Below are 20,268 nucleotides of genomic sequence, written 5' to 3' on the forward strand. Positions count from 1 at the left end.
ACAGAACAGCTGAAGAAGATATACGTTTGGCAACCTCCTCTGTGTATGACTTGGTCAACATAGTGAAGACAGGCAGTTCTTGAGCAGTTCGGCATGTGAGAGGGGATTTTCACATCTCAATATGATAAAAAACAAGTACAGATCCCGCCTGTCAGACGTTCGCCTCTCATGCCTGATGCACATTCACTTGTCTCAGATGACAACAGAGACTTTTGACCCAAAGCCAGCTGTTGATCTGTGGATGCAAACAGCTCATCGTAGCCTCAACCAAGGAGAAAGAAGTCAGCCTTCATTATCATCCACCATGTTTGAAGGAGAGGAAGAAAGTGAGGAGAGCAGTCAGGAGGGAAGTGATGATGAGCACTTGTAGGATATTCGTGCATTGTACAAGGTGAGCACCAAGCAACAACTTCAGGTGCTCCTTTGAGAACCAGACCAAAAATTTTATGTGCACCCCTGTATATAGTGTATTTGTTTGTATTACCCAAGAACTTAAATACATGCCCAGGCAAACATGTCTTTTTAACTTGTTTGCATGGGCATATGCTACTAAATGCACCAAGTTAAAAAGCACAATATCTAAATGCACAATGTCTTTTTAACATGCATGTATTTATTTTATTTATATATGATTGTTAAAGCAGTAAATTATGCTAGCTTGTGGCTGAGGTCCCTTGATAAATTGGCATCCCATCTGGGGTGCGTTACTGCATTGCGCACAAAGATTCAGAGGAAACCGGACCCACAACAACTCTGACCTGGATAAAGCAAAGTCAAGATAATAAAAGATGCATACATTAGTCTGTTTGCCTTAGGATGAAAGTCTTGTCTTTAAACTGCCTGCAGTTTGTGATCAGTTGTGTAGACGTAAGTCCTGTATAAAGACAGCATGGGGGCTCTATTTGAACCAGAGTTTTTGTACACGATCAGCATGCAGGAGGGGCCAGCACCGAGTGTAACAGTATAAAGAGGCAGACAGGGCAGAGAGAGAGAGAAAGTGAAAAGGAGTAACAGTTAAGTACAGGGAGACAAAGACAGAGCTCACTAAGACATGGCTACATGGATTCTTGTTTCCCTTCTCGCGGTTGGGCTGTCGTTCTTGTTTTCAAGAGTATGCTGGTCAAGGACAAGGTAAGCTTTTATTTTGGTCCAAAAATAGTCCCAACTGAACACTAAAACTGAATTTTTAGATCAAGCGGACTCTAATTGCTTGGCCATTTTGAAGTGAATTTGAATATACATTTATATATGTATGTATTAAGTAGTGCAAATTCAATATTTCATTTCACTAAGCTAAAATAATTAAAATGTTTAAACTGCATGGATATACACTGATCAGCCATAACATTAAAACCACCTCATTGTTTCTACACTCACTGTCCGTTTTATCAGCTCCACTTATCATTTAGGAGCACTTTGTAGTTCTACAATTACTGACTGTAGTCCATCTATTTCTCTACATACTTTTTTAGCCTGCTTTCACCCTGTTCTTCAATGATCAGGACCTCCACAGGACCACTACAGAGTAGGTATTATTTAGGTGGTGGATGATTCTCAGCACTGCAGTGACACTGACATGGTGGTGGTGTGTTAGTGTGTGTTGTGCTGGTATGAGTGGATCAGACACATCAGCGCTGCTGGAGTTTTTTATACCGTGTCCACTCACTGTCCACTCAATTAGACACTCCTACCTAGTTGGTCCACCTTGTAGATGAAGTCAGAGACGATCGCTCATCTATTGCTGCTGTTTGAGTTGGTCATCTTCTAGACCTTCATCAGTGGTCACAGGGCGCTGTTGGCTGGATATTTTTTGGTTGGTGAACTATTCTCAGTCCAGCAGTGACAGTGAGGTGTTTAAAAACTCCAGCAGCGCTGCTGTCTTTTCGGACGCATGGGCATGGGAAAATCATCGCATCTAACATGTCAGTGTCACTGCAGTGCTAAGAATGATCCACCACCTAAATAATACCTGCTCTGTAGTGGTCCTGACCATTGAAGAACAGCATGAAAGGGGGCTAACAAAGCATGCAGAGATACAGATGGACTACAGTCAGTAATTGGAGAACTACAAAGTGCTCATATATGGTAAGTGGAGCTGATAAAAGGGACAGTGAGTGAAGAAACAAGAAGGTGGTTTTATGTTATGGCTGGTCGGTGTATATAGTGGATATAAAAAGTCTACACACCCCTGGTGCAATGCCAGGTTTTTGTGATGTAAAAATGAGATAAATTATATAAATAATTTTTTACAAATTTCCACCTTTAATGTGGTCTATAACATTCATTTACAATTCAATTGAAAAACTACGGAAGCGTATTGCTGCCACACAGTTAAAAAAAAAATACCGTCAGTATGTCGTTATAACGAGAAAGGATGTCGTTATAACGAGAAAAGGATGTCGTTATAACGAGAAAAGGATGTCGTTAAAACGAGAAAAGGATGTCGTTATAACGAGAAAAGTTCATTACCTCAAATGCTGCACAGCTGATGGAGCGTATCTGCTGATGGAGAGACAGTTTGCACACATGCATGATGCTGTAACTTGTGTAACCTTACAGCTTGTGGTGCCGATCAAGATTCTCCTTTAGGATCTAAACTTGGTTTAATATTCAACATTTGTCTGACATTCGGCATTCCGATCTAAATAAGTGCTTCAAAAAACACCTAAGACCTTCTTATTTGATGATTTCTTACACAAATGAAAATAGTCAACATACTACAAAAACAAGTTTATGTTCAATTTAAGATTACGTCTATTTATCTAAAGAAAGGTTATAATGAAACCGTTTATCCAGCTCCCACTTCATGTAACGAGTTAGGGACCGTCATAAAACTAACTGAGAAACGTAGGAAACATGCACTTATCCACACTAATAAATCCATTTAAATCTGGTATGATTTGTATTTTTGGAAATATAATTTGTATATTTGAAATATAAATTTATTACAGATTTATTTATCTTTATTTAAATGTAATGTAAAATAAATACCATGTTATTTCAAAAAATAAGGTTTTTGTAGTAGGTGAGAAACATTGATGTGTTTTTGTAAAAACTGTTTGACATTAATTCATCAAATCATACCAGATTTAAATGGATTTATTAGTGTGGATAAGTGCATGTTTCCTACGTTTCTCAGTTAGTTTTATGACGGTCCCTAACTCGTTACATGAAGTGGGAGCTGGATAAACGGTTTCATTATAACCTTTCTTTAGATAAATAGACGTAATCTTAAATTGAACATAAACTTGTTTTTGTAGTATGTTGACTATTTTCATTTGTGTAAGAAATCATCAAATAAGAAGGTCTTAGGTGTTTTTTGAAGCACTTATTTAGATCGGAATGCCGAATGTCAGACAAATGTTGAATATTAAACCAAGTTTAGATCCTAAAGGAGAATCTTGATCGGCACCACAAGCTGTAAGGTTACACAAGTTACAGCATCATGCATGTGTGCAAACTGTCTCTCCATCAGATCAGCAGATACGCTCCATCAGCTGTGCAGCATTTGAGGTAATGAACTTTTCTCGTTATAACGACATCCTTTTCTCGTTTTAACGACATCCTTTTCTCGTTATAACGACATCCTTTTCTCGTTTTAACGACATCCTTTTCTCGTTTTAACGACATCCTTTTCTCGTTATAACGACATCCTTTCTCGTTATAACGACATACTGACGGTATTTTTTTTTTAACTGTGTGGCAGCAATACGCTTCCGTAAAAAACAAACTGAAGTCTCTTAGTGGAGGAAATAAAAAAAAACCTTAAACAAATACTTGTTTTGAGTTATAACTGCATTCAGTCTTTTTGAGTAGGAGTTTATCAGCATGGCACGTCTTGGTTTGTCAATCTTTGCCTACTCTGCTCCAAATCTGTCAGGGCATGCCTGTGCACAGCTCTCTCTAGGTCACCCCACAGATTTTTAATTGAATTTAGGTCTGTTCTCTGTCTGTTCTCTGGCTGTCTGTTCTCACTTTAGTTTTTCTTCTGGTGAAATAATTATTTTCTGAAGACTTGAATTTGTTGTGCCAAAATTGACTGTTATTTGGAACTGTTCATAATTCTATCCACCTTGACCAAATCCCTAGTTCCAGCCAAAGAAGAATAACCCAAAGAACAATGCTGCCACCACCATGCTTCACTGTGAGTATAGTGTTGTTTTGGTTATGTGCAGTGTTGTTTTGTGACCAAGTTTAACCTTGGTCTTATCAGACCATAACACATTTTCCTGCATGATTAGTTGATGAGTTGATAAAGGTATTTGCAAAATGTAGCTGGGCTTAAATGTTTTTTTCTTGCCATCCTACCCTACAGCCCAGACATAAAGAAAATTAGAGATTGCTGTCACATGTAGTAACAACCAGTACTTGCCAGAAATACCTGCATACCTCGTTAAATGTTGCTGTAGGGCTCTTGGCAGCCATCCAGACCAGTTTTCTTCTTGTCTTTTGTTAATTTTGGAGTGATGTTCAGTTCTTGGTAATGTCCAGGTTTTCCCTGTGCTCAGTGTAGAACAGATCTATAAATGAGGTACACCTAGGCTTACTACTTGACTTCATTCTGTTCCACAAGGTTAAGCTGTTTTCATTTCATAACATTAGCATAATAAAATTAATGTACTTTTGATATAAAAAAAATCTAATGCAAGGAACTTTTAAATCTTTGAAACTTTTTTTTCAAAAATGCTATTTTGAAGGCTGTTATAGCTGCAAATGTACTTATAACTCCATATTAATTTGCATGATATTTGAATGGTTTGTACAACAAGCTTATTGAATGAATGAATGTATGAACATCGTATTGTTCTCTGTGACATATGAAATTCTTTTTTTAATCCCAGTTGACATTTAAATCAAAGTGGCAAAATGTCTAAGTAGGTCTTTTAGTTTTGTCACTGCACAAGAATGTGATGGGACTTGCGAATGCTTTCTTTCATGATTACAATGAGCCCAATCACTGTGTATGAGAGGTCACTGTGTTGTATTTATGTGAGTATGTGAAAAATATGATTTTGAAATGACAAGCTTTCTACACCCACATCATTAAAAAATAATTAAATTTAGCGCTCAGGTGGCGCAGTGGTATAACACTCTAGAGCCCGCTAGAGTTCGAATCTCAGTTCTGTTATCAGCCGACTGGGTGCTTACGCCGACACATAGTTGGCTGTGTGTCTCTAAGGAGCGGACAACGGCTGAACAGGGTTTCCTCATAGCTGCTGCAATTGCGACCTCTGCTGGCTGATCAGTGTCAGCGTGAAAAGTTGGGATGGTACTGCACGTGTGTAAGAGGTGGCATGTAACTTACATGTGGCAGTAAAATACGACTAGATTGGGAACAAATTAGGGAGGGAATGTATAAATAGAAAATAATTATACACATAAATGACAAATCTATGCAAAGATGCATTGCAGCTATTCAGTGGATTGTGGTGGCCCTTTTGTTGGTATTTATCGTACCTTCTTACAAGTCTATAGTATGCACTTTGTGGTTGTGAATGCATCCTAAAAATCCCAACCATGTTAGTGGACCTAGATCATTATTAAAAAAATTAAGTATTAACTGTAATTGGTGGTGTCATAGGTGTCAAAGTAAGATCTTTAATTTCTGACTCCTGATGTAAAAGTAATCTGTATTAATCTTTAAGTTTATGGGCCGCTCAGGTGGCGCAGCGGTAAAAACACAGAGCTGGGATCTCGAATACATCGTATCGAATCTCAGCTCTGTCTGCCGGCTATGGCTGAGCGGCCACATGAACAACGATTGGCCTGTTGTTCAGAAATGTGCGGGACTAAGCCGGATGGGGTCTCTCTCTCATAACTGGTGCAATTACGACCTCTGCTGGCTGATTGATGGCGCCTGCACACAGATGAGAAAAGAGTGCTGTCAGGGTGTGTCTCTCCGTACACAACGCTGAGCTTCACTGCACTCGTCAAAGTGTAGGTGATAAGATGCATACGGCATGCTGCCCATGTGTCGGAGAGGGCGCGGGTTAGCTTTGTTCTCCTCGATCGGAGCAGGGATCAGCATTGGTGGAGAGGAAGCATGACGCAATCGGGCAATTGGACACGCTAAAAAGGGAGAAAAAGAGGAGAAAATGCATAAAGAAATTTTTAAAAATTCAAGTTTATGATTTCTGGTATATGAATAATCTGAATAAATATGTAGCTGTGATTGCCAAATGTATTAAATGACTTAGTCCAGGGGTTGGTAACATGTAGCTCTTTTACTGCTCTCTTGCGGCTTCGCATCAGAATTACATTTTTATAATGCTTTGCTGAGCATTTCAACGGCAACAGTTTGCACAATCAGTGGTCCTAAACACTGAAATTAATATTTAGCCTAACTGCTGATTCACCAGCTTTGAACACTAAAAGCACGTCATCACACACACACACTAATACACTCAAAATTCTTTTCACTGGATCAAATTTCAGAATCCTGCTTTCATGTCCTTACAATTTTTTTTTTTTTTTAATCATTCATGTTCAAGCTACTTTAAATCAGTTTCGCTCTTATCTGTGTGGAATGTTTCCTGCATGCTCCAAAATTGCCAGGGAATTCAGATACACAGTTCTACCTGGAGGCTAAGGAAAGTCAGAAAAGTCAGATTGGGCCATTGTTGGTGCCACAGCTGTGTGTGGTTTATTAATCTTGTTTTTCAGGTTCTGTCTTTTGACGATGTTCTTTTGAAGAAAAATCTTGCTGCTCAGATCTTCTACTCCAGTGTCATTTACTGAATATGAGAAAAGTAGTCTTGAAAATCTTAAGTGTACACTGGGAGAGACTTAAACACAGACAATCATAATAAGTCTTGAATAAGGTTGAAGCGAGCTTATATAGTTTGTGTCTGCGTGAGAAATATGAGCCTATGCCTAAACTTAGTTGAATTTTAATGGTAAGATAGCCCAAAGCTAAGTTAATGGTTAGGGAAAAAACATTAAAAAAAAAACCTGTTTGCTATGGTTAACTATTGCTGGGATGTGTAATCCTGTTGCAACATAGAGGTCAGAGGAGAAGAACAAATGCCAAAAGTTTATGAACACCTTTATATTCTATCTATCAGACGACATAGAGAAAATGTTATTGTGTAATGTTTTTGTTATTTGCAGGCGGCCGAAGGAACCGCCACTTTTAAAGGGCTGGCTGCCTTTCCTTGGTGTGGTACTGGACTACGGTAAAAACCCGCTGGGCTTCCTGCAAGCAGCTCAGCAGAAATATGGCGAGGTCTTTACATGTAAACTGGCTGGGAAATACTTCACCTTCGTCACAGACCCTTTCTCCGTTTCAACAGTAATGCGGCAGGGCAAAAACCTAGACTTTCACAAGTTTGCCATGGGTTTCTCTCAGCGGGTAAGAAACATATTTATTCATGGTTTACTGAGGAGTTGTGGAGTTGCTCAGGACCTAGTATATTGGTCTGCAGCTGGATGATAAATTGGACTGGTCAGAAAGCACAGACTATATATACAGGAAGGCACAGACAGCTGTATTTCCTGAGAAGGCTGGGGTCCTTCAACATATGTAGGAAACTCCTGCAGATGTTTTATCAATCTGTGGTCGCTAGCACTCTCATCTATGCTGTGGTGTGCTATCTATTAGTAATATCTGATGTTTAATTATCATTGTTTTCTATAACCTTTTCTATGAACTCTCTTTTTCATAGGTGTTTGGTCATGCTGATTTCACAGCCCCAATATTTAGTGAAAGCTACCGTGAGGTGCACTCCCTCTTCAGACAAACTTTACAAGGCCCCCCTCTACAGCAGCTCACCCAGAACATGTTTGCTAATCTGCAGACAGTTTTATGTGACTCCATGCCAGATGAGTGTGGCTGGAAGGAGGAGGGGTTACAGTGCTTTACCAATCGCATCATGTTCGAGGCCGGGTTCCTTACCATGTTTGGAAAGAGGGCAGGGCTTCTACAGCCGGAGGGAGGGGTAGCTGTTGGGACACACATGCAGAAGGCAAAGCGGGATTTCTTGGCCTTTGACGGGGCATTTCCAGCACTGGCGGCTGGCGTGCCCATCGCTCTGTGTAGGCGAGCTTGGTGGGCGAGGGAAGCATTAGCTGAGGAGCTGCTGCACGTGAAGCTTAATCATAGGATGTGCATCTCAGACCTGATTCAGCGCAGGATGAACGCCTTTGATCGAATGCACTTGGATGAGACTGGGAAAGCACGAACACATGTATGCATGCTCTGGGCATCGCAGGCCAACACCTTGCCAGCTGCCTTTTGGAGTGTCTACTACACGCTGAGGTAGAAAACTCACTTACATATGTGCATTAACACTAGAAAAGCAAATTTTGTCAATATTAGACCTATATTTGTTAAGAGACATTTAACTAATAGCCAAGAAGCTTATGGTAACACAGTTAAATATCAAATTCATCACAAAGGTTAATGTCTATGGGAACTAAAAACCCTTGCGGTGGCTTAGGAGAGCCAAGGACCAGCACCGCTCCCTCTGATATGTGTGCAGTACTGACCTCTTCTTTGCAACAACAGTGGATTCTCAAGGGGAACCATACAGCATGTGGTCACTCTGTGCCCTGGTTCCTTACTCCACTACTCATGCTGGTTCTTCGACTAAACAGATGATGTCACATTTTACAGTGGCATTAAGGAAAAAGCCCATTTGACCTTCTCCCAGTTACAGCTGTTTGTTTTCGCTGAGCATCTGGCACTTAGAGCTGAGCTTTTGACCTGACTGCAATGTCAGGCTAGCATATTAGACCACTGCTGTGTGCAACTGGAGATCTAGAATGTATGTTTTAAACAATGAAAGTCAGTGGCTTACATTCAGTTTTAAGACTGGGTTAACTAAACAGGCAAATTCAATAACAGATTCATCCTTTTCAAACCTTAATATTTTTGTTTACAAAGATCATTTAATATAAGGGCTACATGGAGTAGACCACTTCATAGTCTACTTTTACCAGCAGCTCTTTATTCTGATATTTTTACCAGTGACTTTATAGTCTTTACTGCTTATGCCTAGTTCACACTACACGATTTTTGCCCTGATTTTCGCTCGCCGACTGGTCGTTGCTAGATTTGCCGGCTCGGGAGCAACTCGGGGTTCGCTCGCCGATCGGAACTCGGCTCTCAATCGCTATGTGTGAACTACTCAACAACTCGATCCGAGCGGCTCGCTGAGCGTTTGGTGACCGAAGTGAGATTTGTAGCATGTCAGTTATCTGAATCTGAGTTACCCGACTGGCAATGAGTGCTATGTTTAACAGCCAATGAGAACGCAAGATACGGGGTGAGGGGAAACGCAGGGGAGAAGTTGTAAAAAGGTGGGACAGGGGCATAATATAGTTTCTATCAGAATACATCGGCACACACTCAAGTTTTACCAGAGGCTTTGCAGTCTGTACTGTTTACCAGCGGCATTGCAGTCTCTACTCTTTACCAATGGGTCAATAGTCTCAACTGTTTCCCAGTAGCTTTGTCGTCTGTATTGTTTCCCAGCAGCTTTGTTGCACTGCTGATCTCTATGGCAGGTGGGCTCGTTACGTCATTTGTCAGTCATTTGATAATTGGCTTAACATTAACATGTCTAATTTAAACACAGTATAACCTGCAGTTTTTTACAGATTGTAATTGATGGTATAGATTAATAGTCAGTATATGTTTGCATGTATTCTTGCTTAGATCTCCAGAAGCTCTTGCTGCAGCTCGTACCGAAATTGATCGAATCTTAAATGAGTGTGACAAACCAATAAACCTCTCCAAGGAGCAGCTGGACTCAATGAGTGTGCTAGGTAAGTCCAGTGGAAGGTAATGATAATTACAATAGCAATTAAGGAATACTGTCATTATAAATTGTCGCTTATATGTAGAACAGCCTCTCATGCTGCGGTATTTTTTTAATATTTAATATACTTGCATTGCATAAATCCACTACAGTTTTCTACACATAATGTCTTTTGTCTTTGTACTTATTAATATGTACAATATTATATGTATTTTTAATACAAACTAATTTGGTTTTCTTTTATTCAATTTGATCACATTCTAGTTGTCTCCAGTTCCCACTCGTTGAAATCATGTTGCATGCACCGCCTCTTGTGCCACCGCTGACGCTGATTAAAAACTTTTAATACTTGTTAATAACAAAAACAAGTATTATTTGCAGAGCCATCATTAGCAGATACATTTATAGTACAAAGGATTAGCTTTTTTCAGCAATATGGTTGACCTATTCCACTTGGCAAAATGTCTTTTCCCAAAGGTCTAAGGTTTAAGTTAGGATATTTAAGTGGAATTCAGAGGGATTCAAGTCAGCTTGTTTTTAGAAACCAGTTTAAAGTTATTTTGGCTTTGTGAGGTTTAGTCCAGATTTAGTTTTTGGGTTGATGCGAATTAAGGATATGTAATGACCCAGTACTGTCTGCTTAGAGACAGCCCTTTGGGATTGGGAACAAACTAATTACTGCACCTACTGCAGCAATAACTAGTCTTAGAAGCAAACAATTAATGAGGACAATAACAATTATTCTCAGGTGGAAGACGACTTCCTTAGTGTCTTTCCATGCGTAAAAGTGAGCAGTTTTACAAATTTGGGGATCATATTTAAAGTAAGCTAAAAAGTCTAGATCAGGGGTGTCAAACTCATTTTCACCGAGGGCCACATCAGCATTATGGTGGCCCTCAAAGGGCCGATTGTAATGTATCCTGCTGTGATTGCAGTCTGTTGTTTTTCTTGGAGGTCGAATTCTGCATTTATATTGTCCTCCTTTACCACAGACACGGCCTCATAACACAAGAGACGCACCGGTTTCTCTTCCTGAAGCACAAACTTGTTTTCACTTTCATTAAATTTCCTCCTCATGCTTAATTTTCTTACTTATCTTCTTGTACATTTTAGGATCATGTGTAAATATGTGTAACATCATCTACTGGCGGGCTGTGTCACTTTGCAGGTCACAAAATCAGCATGCATTTTGAAAGATGCAGTTTGTTTAGGATTTTACAGTGTATTTTTAAGACAATCATTCTGCCCTCACTAATAGTTTATCCCCCTTGCTCAGCTAGACAGACAGACAGACAGACAGACAGACAGACAGCTCCCTTCAGAATACAGTCGGTTTATTTGCTCGCCAGCTGTGTGATACACTGTGTGCATCAAAATAAAGTAAAAATACAAACAATAAAAACAATAAAGAACTTAATACAGTAAAAGCACACAGCTGTAGTCAAGTGTTACATCTGGTACAATATGAGATTTAACCAAACGTAAAATAACGCTAACGAGTAACGTAACAACAGTATTTAATTACGGTAAATTTGTAACTAAAACGCTGTGATATACTCACTAAACATTTACAAACAACTGAGAATATAAACGCCACTGCTTACAGACGATGCTTTGGTATTATACTGAAAGATAATTATTTGTATTTATTTATTATTGTTTACATTACTGACTGGCAAGGTCCTTGGTTCGATCCCCAGGTGGGGCGGTCCGGGTCCTTTCTGTGTGGAGTTTGCATGTTCTCCCCGTGTCTGTGTGGGTTTCCTCCAAACATTACTGACTACACTACTTCGCGTTCTCTTTGCCGTAAAAGTCACATGGCTTCTTAGCGAAGGTTAAAGTTAATTGCCATGACTACGATGTCACGGTTGTCTTTTAAAGGCGCCGTTAAATTATTAGGAGTCCCGTTAAATTATAAGCGCGTCTCTGTAACGACTCGAACCATCACAACAATCATACAGTCGTTAAACCTCTCGCGGGCCACTTAAAATGACTTGGCGGGCCGGATCTGGCCCGCGGGCCGTGAGTTTGACACCCCTGGTCTAAATTGTTCTTTGCAGCTTGAACAAAAAAATCATTTTCTGAAACTTGGCTCACAGTGTTGGTGTGGGGGTTGGAACTGAAAGATAAAGTTAGATAAAAAACTTGTTCCAGCTGTATGATGCAATAAACCACTACTAGGGGATTCTCCATCCATAAGAAATGTTCCAGTCTGCTGACACTGTGTAGGCAGTAATAAAGAATGATTATTGGTTGCATTCCACATCAGGCTAAAAAACTGAATGGAACCAATATGAAAGTGGGAGGTAAACAATATTAAGAACCTAAGAGAAAGCTCAACAACTCGCTTTTACTTTGAGTGTAACTAAAACCAGTCATTTTCAAATGGCACAGGAATAATGCTGCATTTGTTATGTGACTATAGGGTTTTGTTAAAATGTAGTATCCTTGGGCGCTCAGGTAGTAAAACACACTACCACACCAGAAAGTTAAGTGGGTAGCACTGTCGCCTCACAGCAAGAAGGTCCTGGGTTCGATCCCCAAGTGGATTGGTCCAGCTCCTTTCTGTGGAGTTTGCATGTTCTCCCTGTGTCTGCGTGGGTTTCCTCCGGGAGCTCTGGTTTCCTCCCACAGTCCAAAGACATGCAAGTGAGGTGAAATGGAGATTCAAATTGTCCATGACTGTGTTCGATATAACCTTGTGAACTGATGAATCTTGTGTAATGAGTAACTATCGTTCCTGTCATGAATGTAACCAAACAAACAAACCAGAGGCATATTGAACTCGTCGGTTGGAATCTCAGCTCTGCCACCAGGCAAGCTGGGTGCTACACAAACAATGATTGGCTTGTTGTTCAAGGGGAGGTGCCAGAGGGGATTCCTCATAGCTAATGCAATTACGACCTCTGCTGGCTCATCAATGTTGCCTGCATAGAGACGAGGGATAGTGAGTGATCAGGGTGTGTCTCTCTATACACAAAGCTGATCCGTATATGAACTCGCCTCTTGCAGGTAAAAAGATGCAGTCGGCTACTGCACACGTGTCGGAGAGGACGTGTGTTAGTCACGACTCCTTTCAGTCAAAGTGAAGGTCATTATTAGTACGATTAGCACATAAACTGTGCTCCAGGAGCTTCATGGCATGGATTTCCATGGCCGAGCAGCTGCATGCAAGCCCTACATCCCCAAGCAAAGTGCCAAAGTAGTGTAAAGCATGCCATCACTGGACTCTGGAGCAGTAGAAACATGTAGAAACAAGTGACAAATCATGATTCTTTATTTAACAGTCTGGTGAACGAGTTGGGTTTTGCAACTGCCAGGAGAACATTACGTGTTTAACTGCTTTGTGCCAGCAGTATAGTTTGGTCAGGGACAATGCTATGGGGTTGTTTTACAGGGGTTGGCCTAGATGCTTTAGTTTTCAGTAAAATGAAATCTTCAGCACAGCAAGACATTTTGGACAACAGTATTCTTCTAACTTTGTGGAAACAGTGGGCCCTGGTGCACAAAGGCATGGTTGGGTGAGCTGTGTGTGGAAGAACTTGACTGGCCTGCACAGAGCCCTGACCTCAACTCTATCGAATACCTTTGGGATGAAATAGAATGGAGATGGAGATCATCTTGTCCAGCATCAGTGTCTGACCTCACAAATACTTTTCTGGGTTAATGGGGAAAACTTCCTATAGTCCAGCCTTTTCAGAAGAGTGGAAGCTGTATAGTTGTGGGTCTGGGGAACTCCTTAGTAATGCCTATGGATTTAGAATGGGATGTCATAAAAGCTTCTGTAGGTTTAATTTGTTAGTGTCCCAATAATTTTGTGCTTATATATACACAGATCAACCATAACATTAAAACCACCTCCTTGTTTCTACACTCACTGTCCATTTTATCAGCTCCACTTACCATATAGAAGCACTTTGTAGTTCTACAATTACTGACTGTAGTCCATCTGTTTCTCTGCATGCTTTGTTAGCCCCCTTTCATGCTGTTCTTCAATGGTCAGGACCACCACAGGACCACCACAAAACAGGTATTATTTGGGTGTTGGATCATTTTCAGCACTGACATGGTGGTGGTGTGTTAGTGTGTGTTGTGCCGGTATGAGTGGATAAGAAACAGCAATGCTGATGGCATTTTTAAACACCTCACTGTCACTGCTGGACTGAGAATAGTCCACCAACCAAAAATATCCAGCCAACAGCGCCCCGTGGGCAGCGTCCTGTGACCACTGATGAAGGTCTAGAAGATGACAAACTCGAACAGCAGCAATAGATGACCGATCGTCTCTGACTTTGCATCTGCAAGGTGGACACTCTAGGTAGGAGTGTCTAATAGAGTGGACAGTGAGTGGACACGGTATTTAAAAACTCGGCGCTGCTGTGTCTGATCCACCACCTAAATAATATTTGCTCTGTAGTGGTCCTGTGGGGGTCCTGACCATTGAAGAACAGCATGAAAGGGGACTAACAGAGCATGCAGAGAAACTGGCTACAGTCAGTAATTGTAGAACTACAAAGTGCATCTACATGGTAAGTGGAGCTGATAAAACAGACAGTGAGTGTAGAAACAAGGAGGTGGTTTTAATGTCATGGCTAATACATGAATGCTATGGCGTCTGGTACAGACTGACAAACGAGCTACTGGGGCCCAAATTTCAGATCATTTCATTCCTGGTGTTGAGGTATTTTCCCCAAGGTCACGTGAAAGGCCTGGCACGTTTGCATCATCTCATTTTTGTCAATGATAGACACTGATTCTATGTTTATACATTTTTAAATATTTATATTTTTTGTATGTATTTGCAGAGAGTTTAATCAAGGAAGCTTTACGTCTGTCAAGTGCCTCCATGATGATCAGAGTTGCAAATGACGACTGCATTCTCACACTTGACTCCGGTCAGACAGCAGCTATAAGAAAAGGAGATTACATTGCTCTCTACCCCCCACTCATACACCAGGACCCTGAGATCTACCCCAATCCCATGGTAAATCCTCAAGAGTTTGGCATAAACTTAATTATTCTCAGAAGCAAAATACTAGTTATATACATATATTCTGTGTCGCTCTGGTGATAGAATGGGGAAGAGTATAATACTTATCATGAAGGCTTGTTACTGACTCCTTACACTTTGGCCATAACTTCATTCAACCCCTCCGGCAGGCGCTATAGGTCCATCCACACTAAAACTTTTAGATTCAAGAGCAGTTTCTTCCCACAGGCCATTTCCCTCCTAAATACATAAATGACAGATAATACAGACCTTGAACGTGACAATATTCACCTGCTGCCAATTGACTAAATATTGTAGTACTCATCCTACATGCTGTGCACTTTACTGTGTATGAAGACCCACACATAGTCCGGCCCCCACCCTGCAGATACGGTGGCCAGTTAGTATCTGCTGCAGGCACTGCCAATTATGCCTGCCAGATGGCACCCAGCTGGCCGGAGGCAACACCGAGCTTCGAACCGGGGAGTTCAGAAATTCGATGCTGGCGAGCTAGCGTAATATCCCGCTGCGCCACATGGGCGCATGGTTATATATTTTTGTGTTGTATTTTTTTTAAATATAATTGAACCCCACTTTTTTTCCCAAATTTTCTCCCCTAATCTAGTCGTGTCCAATTACCCTGATTGCATCCTCTATACTGATTCGACCCTCACCGCTGACTGAGGATGCCTCTCAACTGACATACGCCCCCTCCGGCATGTACAGTCAGTACAGACTGCATTTTCACCTGCACGAGTCGAGTTCATACACCGACGGGCACTGTGTACGGAGGGCCACACCCCCATCAGCATTATTCCTCAGCCCTGTGCAGGCGCCATCAGTCAGCCAGCAGGGGCCACAGTCGCACCAGTTATGTGGACCTATGATCCGACTTTTTACCCCTAACCCTGAACAACAGCCAATCGTTGTTCATGCAGTCGCCCAGCCCAGTCGGAAGGCAGAGCTGAGATTCGATACGATGTATTCGAAACCCCAACTCTGGTGTGCTAGCGTACTTTACCGCTGCGCCACCTGAGCGACTTATTTTTGTGTTTAATGTTCTTGTGCATTGTCTGCAGCTTGTACATTGCTTGTATACTGGATTATTATACTAGAGAGATCAGCAAGAACCAAATTCCTTGTGTGTATCCACATACTTGGCCAATAAATCTGATTCTGATTAAAGAAAGTTTTTTTTCAGTAAAAAGAGCTAATCACTTGTTACCAGTAAAAAAAAAGCTGATTGGACAGGTGTGCGAGGTGTAAAACTTTCTGTTTTAGAAATACTGTACATGCATGCTAAGTAAGAATGCTGATTGCTAGTTTTGTGATGCAAATGCTTTACCTATTTTAACTGCAGGAGTTCAAGTATGACCGTTTCCTGGATGAAGGAGGTGAAAAGCGGACATTGTTCTTCAAAAACGGCAGACAGCTAAAGCATTTTCTTGTGCCTTTTGGTTCTGGTGCTAGTGAGTGCCCAGGCCGTTTCTTTGCCATTAATGAGATAAAGCAATTTCTCATGTTGGTTCTTTGGCACTATGAGTTACATCTGACTGAGCCAGATACTCCACTGTCACCAGACCGTACCCGTGCAGGCCTGGGCATTCTACCACCCTCAAAAGATGTGATACTGAAATACAGAGTGAGAGCAAACAGAGAAATAATCTAATAAAATAAATATGATGTGTAGATTTGTAAACAGGATAAACACCAAAAGTCCAAAACAAAACTTTAATAAAGTATTGCGTTTGGCTGCTCTGGTTAGGCTTCACCACAGTGGATCATTCATCCACATTCACCAGATGCCCTTCCTGATGTAACTCTTCTATATACAGTGGGGGAAATAAGTATTTGATCCTCTGCTGATTTTGTAAGTTTACCCCCTTACAAAGACTTGAACAGTCTATAATTTTTATGGAAGGTGTATTTTAACAGAGAGAGACAGAATATCAACAAAAAATCCAGAATAAAAACATTAAATAAAAGTTATAAATTAATTTGTATTTAATTAAGGGAAATAAGTATTTGATCCCCTACCAACCAGCAAGAATTCTGACCCCCACAGACCGGTTATGTGCCCATGAGGCACACAAATTAGTCCTGTCCCTGTATAAAAGACTCCTGTCACAGAATCAGTTTCTTCCGTTCAAATCTCTCGACCACCATGGGCAAGACCAAAGAGCTATCAAAGGACGTCAGGGACAAGATTGTAGACCTGCACAAGGCTGGAATGGGCTACAAGACCATCAGCAAGAAGCTTGGTGAGAAAGAGACCACTGTTGGTGCGATAAATCGAAAATGGAAGAAATACAAGATCACAGTCAATCACCCTCACTCTGGAGCTCCATGCAAATCTCACCTCGTGGGGTAAGAATGATTCTGAGAAAGGTGAGGTCAGTCCAGAATTACACGGGAGGAGCTTGTGAATGATCTCAAGGGAGCTGGGAGCACAGTCACCAAGAAAACCATTAGTAACACACTTCGCCGTAATGGATTGAGATCCTGCAGTGCCCGCAAAGTCCCTCTGCTCAAGAAGGCTCATGTACTGGCCCGTCTGAAGTTTGCCAATGAACACCTGAATGATTCAGAGAAAGCTTGGGAGAATGTGATATGGTCAGATGAGACCAAAATTGAGCTCTTTGGCATCAACTCCACTCGTCGTGTTTGGAGGCAGAGAAATGCCCGGTGGGGATGGTGTTCTTGGGGTCATATCCAGCATTTCTCTGCTCCCAGCTCCCTTGAGATCATTGACAAGCTCCTCCCGTGTAATTCTGGACTGACCTCACCTTTCTCAGAATCATTCTTACCCCACCAGGTGAGATCTTGCATGGAGCTCCAGAGTGAGGGTGATTGACTGTGATCTTGTATTTCTTCCATTTTTTTATTATCGCACCAACAGTGGTCTCTTTCTCACCAAGCTTCTTGCTGATGGTCTTGTAGCCCATTCCAGCCTTGTGCAGGTCTACAATCTTGTCCCTGACGTCCTTTGATAGCTCTTTGGTCTTGCCCATGGTGGTCGAGAGATTTGAACGGAAGAAACTGATTCTGTGGCAGGAGTCTTTTATACAGGGACAGGACTAATTTGTGTGCCTCATGGGCACATAACCGGTCTGTTGGGGTCAGAATTCTTGCTGGTTGGTAGGGGATCAAATACTTATTTCCCTTAATTAAATACAAATTAATTTATAACTTTTATTTAATGTTTTTTTTGTTGATATTCTGTCTCTCTCTGTTAAAATAAACCTTCCATAAAAATTATAGACTGTTCAAGTCTTTGTAAGGGGGTAAACTTACAAAATCAGCAGGGGATCAAATACTTATTTCCCCCACTGTAACTGTGCTTGAGACCAACACTAAAGATGCACAGATGGCTAGGTTCTTGTAATGCCATGCACCTCCTGTATTTGTGAGCCCAGCTTGGGATTCACACACCAATGAGGCATAACATTATGACCACCTTCCTAATATTGTTTTGGTCCCCCTTTTGCTGTCAAAACAGCCCTGCAACTGTGATGCACTGTGTATTCTGACACCTTTCTATCAGAACCAGCATTAACTTCTTCAGAATTTTGAGCTACAGTAGCTCGTCTGTTGGATCGGACCACACGGGCCAGCCTTCGCTCCCCACGTGCATCAATGAGCCTTGGCCACCCATGACCCTGTCACCGGTTTACCACTGTTCCTTCCTTGGACCACTTTTGATAGATACTGACCACTGCAGACCGGGAACACCCCACAAGAGCTGCAGTTTTGGAGATGCTCTGACCCAGTCGTCTAGCCATCAAACGTCTAGCCATTTTTCCTGCATCTAACACATCAACTTTGAGGATAAAATGTTCACTTGCTGCCTAATATATCCCACCCACTAATAGGTGCCGTGATGAAGAGATAATCAGTGTTATTCATGTTTTGGATTCTGGGTGCACTTCTGAAAATGTATTTCTGGTCTTTGTAATGTTGAGACGCTTTTAGATAACTGTCTACAACATTGTTTACTGTTTTAAAATTTTACATGCCAAGAAATTAACTTGCATATTATTATTATTATATCAAAATTGCATATAAAATTAAATGATTTCTGATTACATTTAGCTTGTATAAAGTTAAAAAAGCACTGAATTATGTTTGTATATAAAACGGCAGCTTTAACTGAAAGGCTTAGCCAGTTCCTTCAGTTCTAAAAACAAATTAATTATATAATAATTTTTTGTTTAATGTTAAAGAAATGATTTTTACATTTTAGAGCACTTGGAGAATTTTATTTGTGGTTATCACTGTGTCCTACCATCTTTCTAGCTACAATAAGTTTAAATGAAGGGTTTTTTCATGCCTTTAACTAAAGATTCCCAGACTGATGTGGTTTGTTATTAAAAAAAAGAATGCTTCTTCTTCAGAGGTGCTATCAGCCGGTTGGGTGTCTACATTCAAACATAATTGGCTATGTCTAAAGGGAGTGGTGTATGGCCAAGGCCCTGGCATCCTCTCTGGGGTGGGTGTGCTACTTTACTGCGACAGTAATTCATCGGAAAAGCCAGACTCACCACAGTCCTGACCAGGATAAACTATAAAAAATATAAAAATGTTGTTATTGTTTTGATACATGATTGAACTGGAATGGCACCCAGCTTCTTTATGATATGCTTAAGTCTTATTAAAAATCAAATATTTTATATATCAGTTAAAACATTGGTACTTATTCCACAGGTTGTGTGTTCAAATCTGTGATGCCGGGCTTGATCCAGTCTGGTTTTCTGTTTTTTTTGCAAAGTACATTGAGATCTTAGAGCAACATATGCTGCCTTCAAGACGTCATCTTTTTCCAGGGACATCTATGCATTTTTCAACAAGACAATGCAAAACCACATGCTGCACACATTACAAAGGCATGGCTGCAGAAGAAGAGGGTACAGGATATTTTTTGTAAGTAAATGGCTTGTCCGGTTGCTCTTTGTTGCTCTAAGATCTCAATGTACTTTTCTGCATTAAAGCTGCCATCACAGAAGTGTAAATGACCTTTGCCAAGGGCACTGACACAGCCCCATACCATGATAGACCCTGGCTTTCGGAGTTGCTGATAACAGTCTGGATGGTCCTTTTCATCTTTGGTCCTGAGCACAGCGTCTATTTTTTTCCAAAAAAGACCTGGAATGCTGATTCCTCGGACCACAGTACACGTTTTCACTGTATGATGGTCCATCCTAGATGCCTCAGAGCCCAGATATGTCAACGCCACTTCCGGACATGGTTAACATAAGGTTTCTTTTTTGCACAGTAAAGTTTTAAGTGGCATTTGTGCACTCACTCATTTTTGACAAACTGGAGATCCTCTGATCATCTTTACTCATCAAAGACTCAGCCTTTCCTGGATGCTGTTTTTGTACCAAACCATGATTACAATCACCTGTTGACATCACCTATTTGGACATCACATCATTATTTAGTTTTCTCACCTCATTACTAGCCCTAAATTGCCCCCGTCCCAGCTTTATTTGGAATGTGCTGCAGGCCTGAAATGCA

At 41.0% G+C, this 20,268-nt stretch overlaps 1 protein-coding gene across 1 annotated transcript; it reads left to right on the top strand.

Moving 5' to 3' along the window:
- Positions 1-1,051: 1,051 nt before the first annotated feature.
- Positions 1,052-16,522, top strand: LOC134312243 (cytochrome P450 7A1). The gene is made up of 6 exons (XM_062994026.1): positions 1,052-1,131; positions 7,111-7,351; positions 7,665-8,257; positions 9,659-9,768; positions 14,567-14,745; positions 16,112-16,522. Exons 1-6 carry the CDS (start codon positions 1,052-1,054, stop codon positions 16,418-16,420), a joined length of 1,512 nt encoding a protein of 503 aa, XP_062850096.1. The 3' UTR covers positions 16,421-16,522.
- The last annotated feature ends 3,746 nt before the right edge of the window (positions 16,523-20,268 follow it).

This window comes from Trichomycterus rosablanca, chromosome 4, assembly GCF_030014385.1.
Source record: "Trichomycterus rosablanca isolate fTriRos1 chromosome 4, fTriRos1.hap1, whole genome shotgun sequence".
NCBI lineage: Eukaryota > Metazoa > Chordata > Actinopteri > Siluriformes > Trichomycteridae > Trichomycterus > Trichomycterus rosablanca.

Bases quoted from the DNA above. Each gene is read 5' to 3' on its own strand.
- LOC134312243 (XM_062994026.1), top strand. From the start codon at position 1,052: ATGGCTACATGGATTCTTGTTTCCCTTCTCGCGGTTGGGCTGTCGTTC. The intron at 1,132-7,110 runs GTAAGCTTTTAT...TGTTATTTGCAG, and splicing joins GTATGCTGGTCAAGGACAAG to GCGGCCGAAGGAACCGCCAC. The intron at 14,746-16,111 runs GTAAATCCTCAA...TTTTAACTGCAG, and splicing joins AGATCTACCCCAATCCCATG to GAGTTCAAGTATGACCGTTT.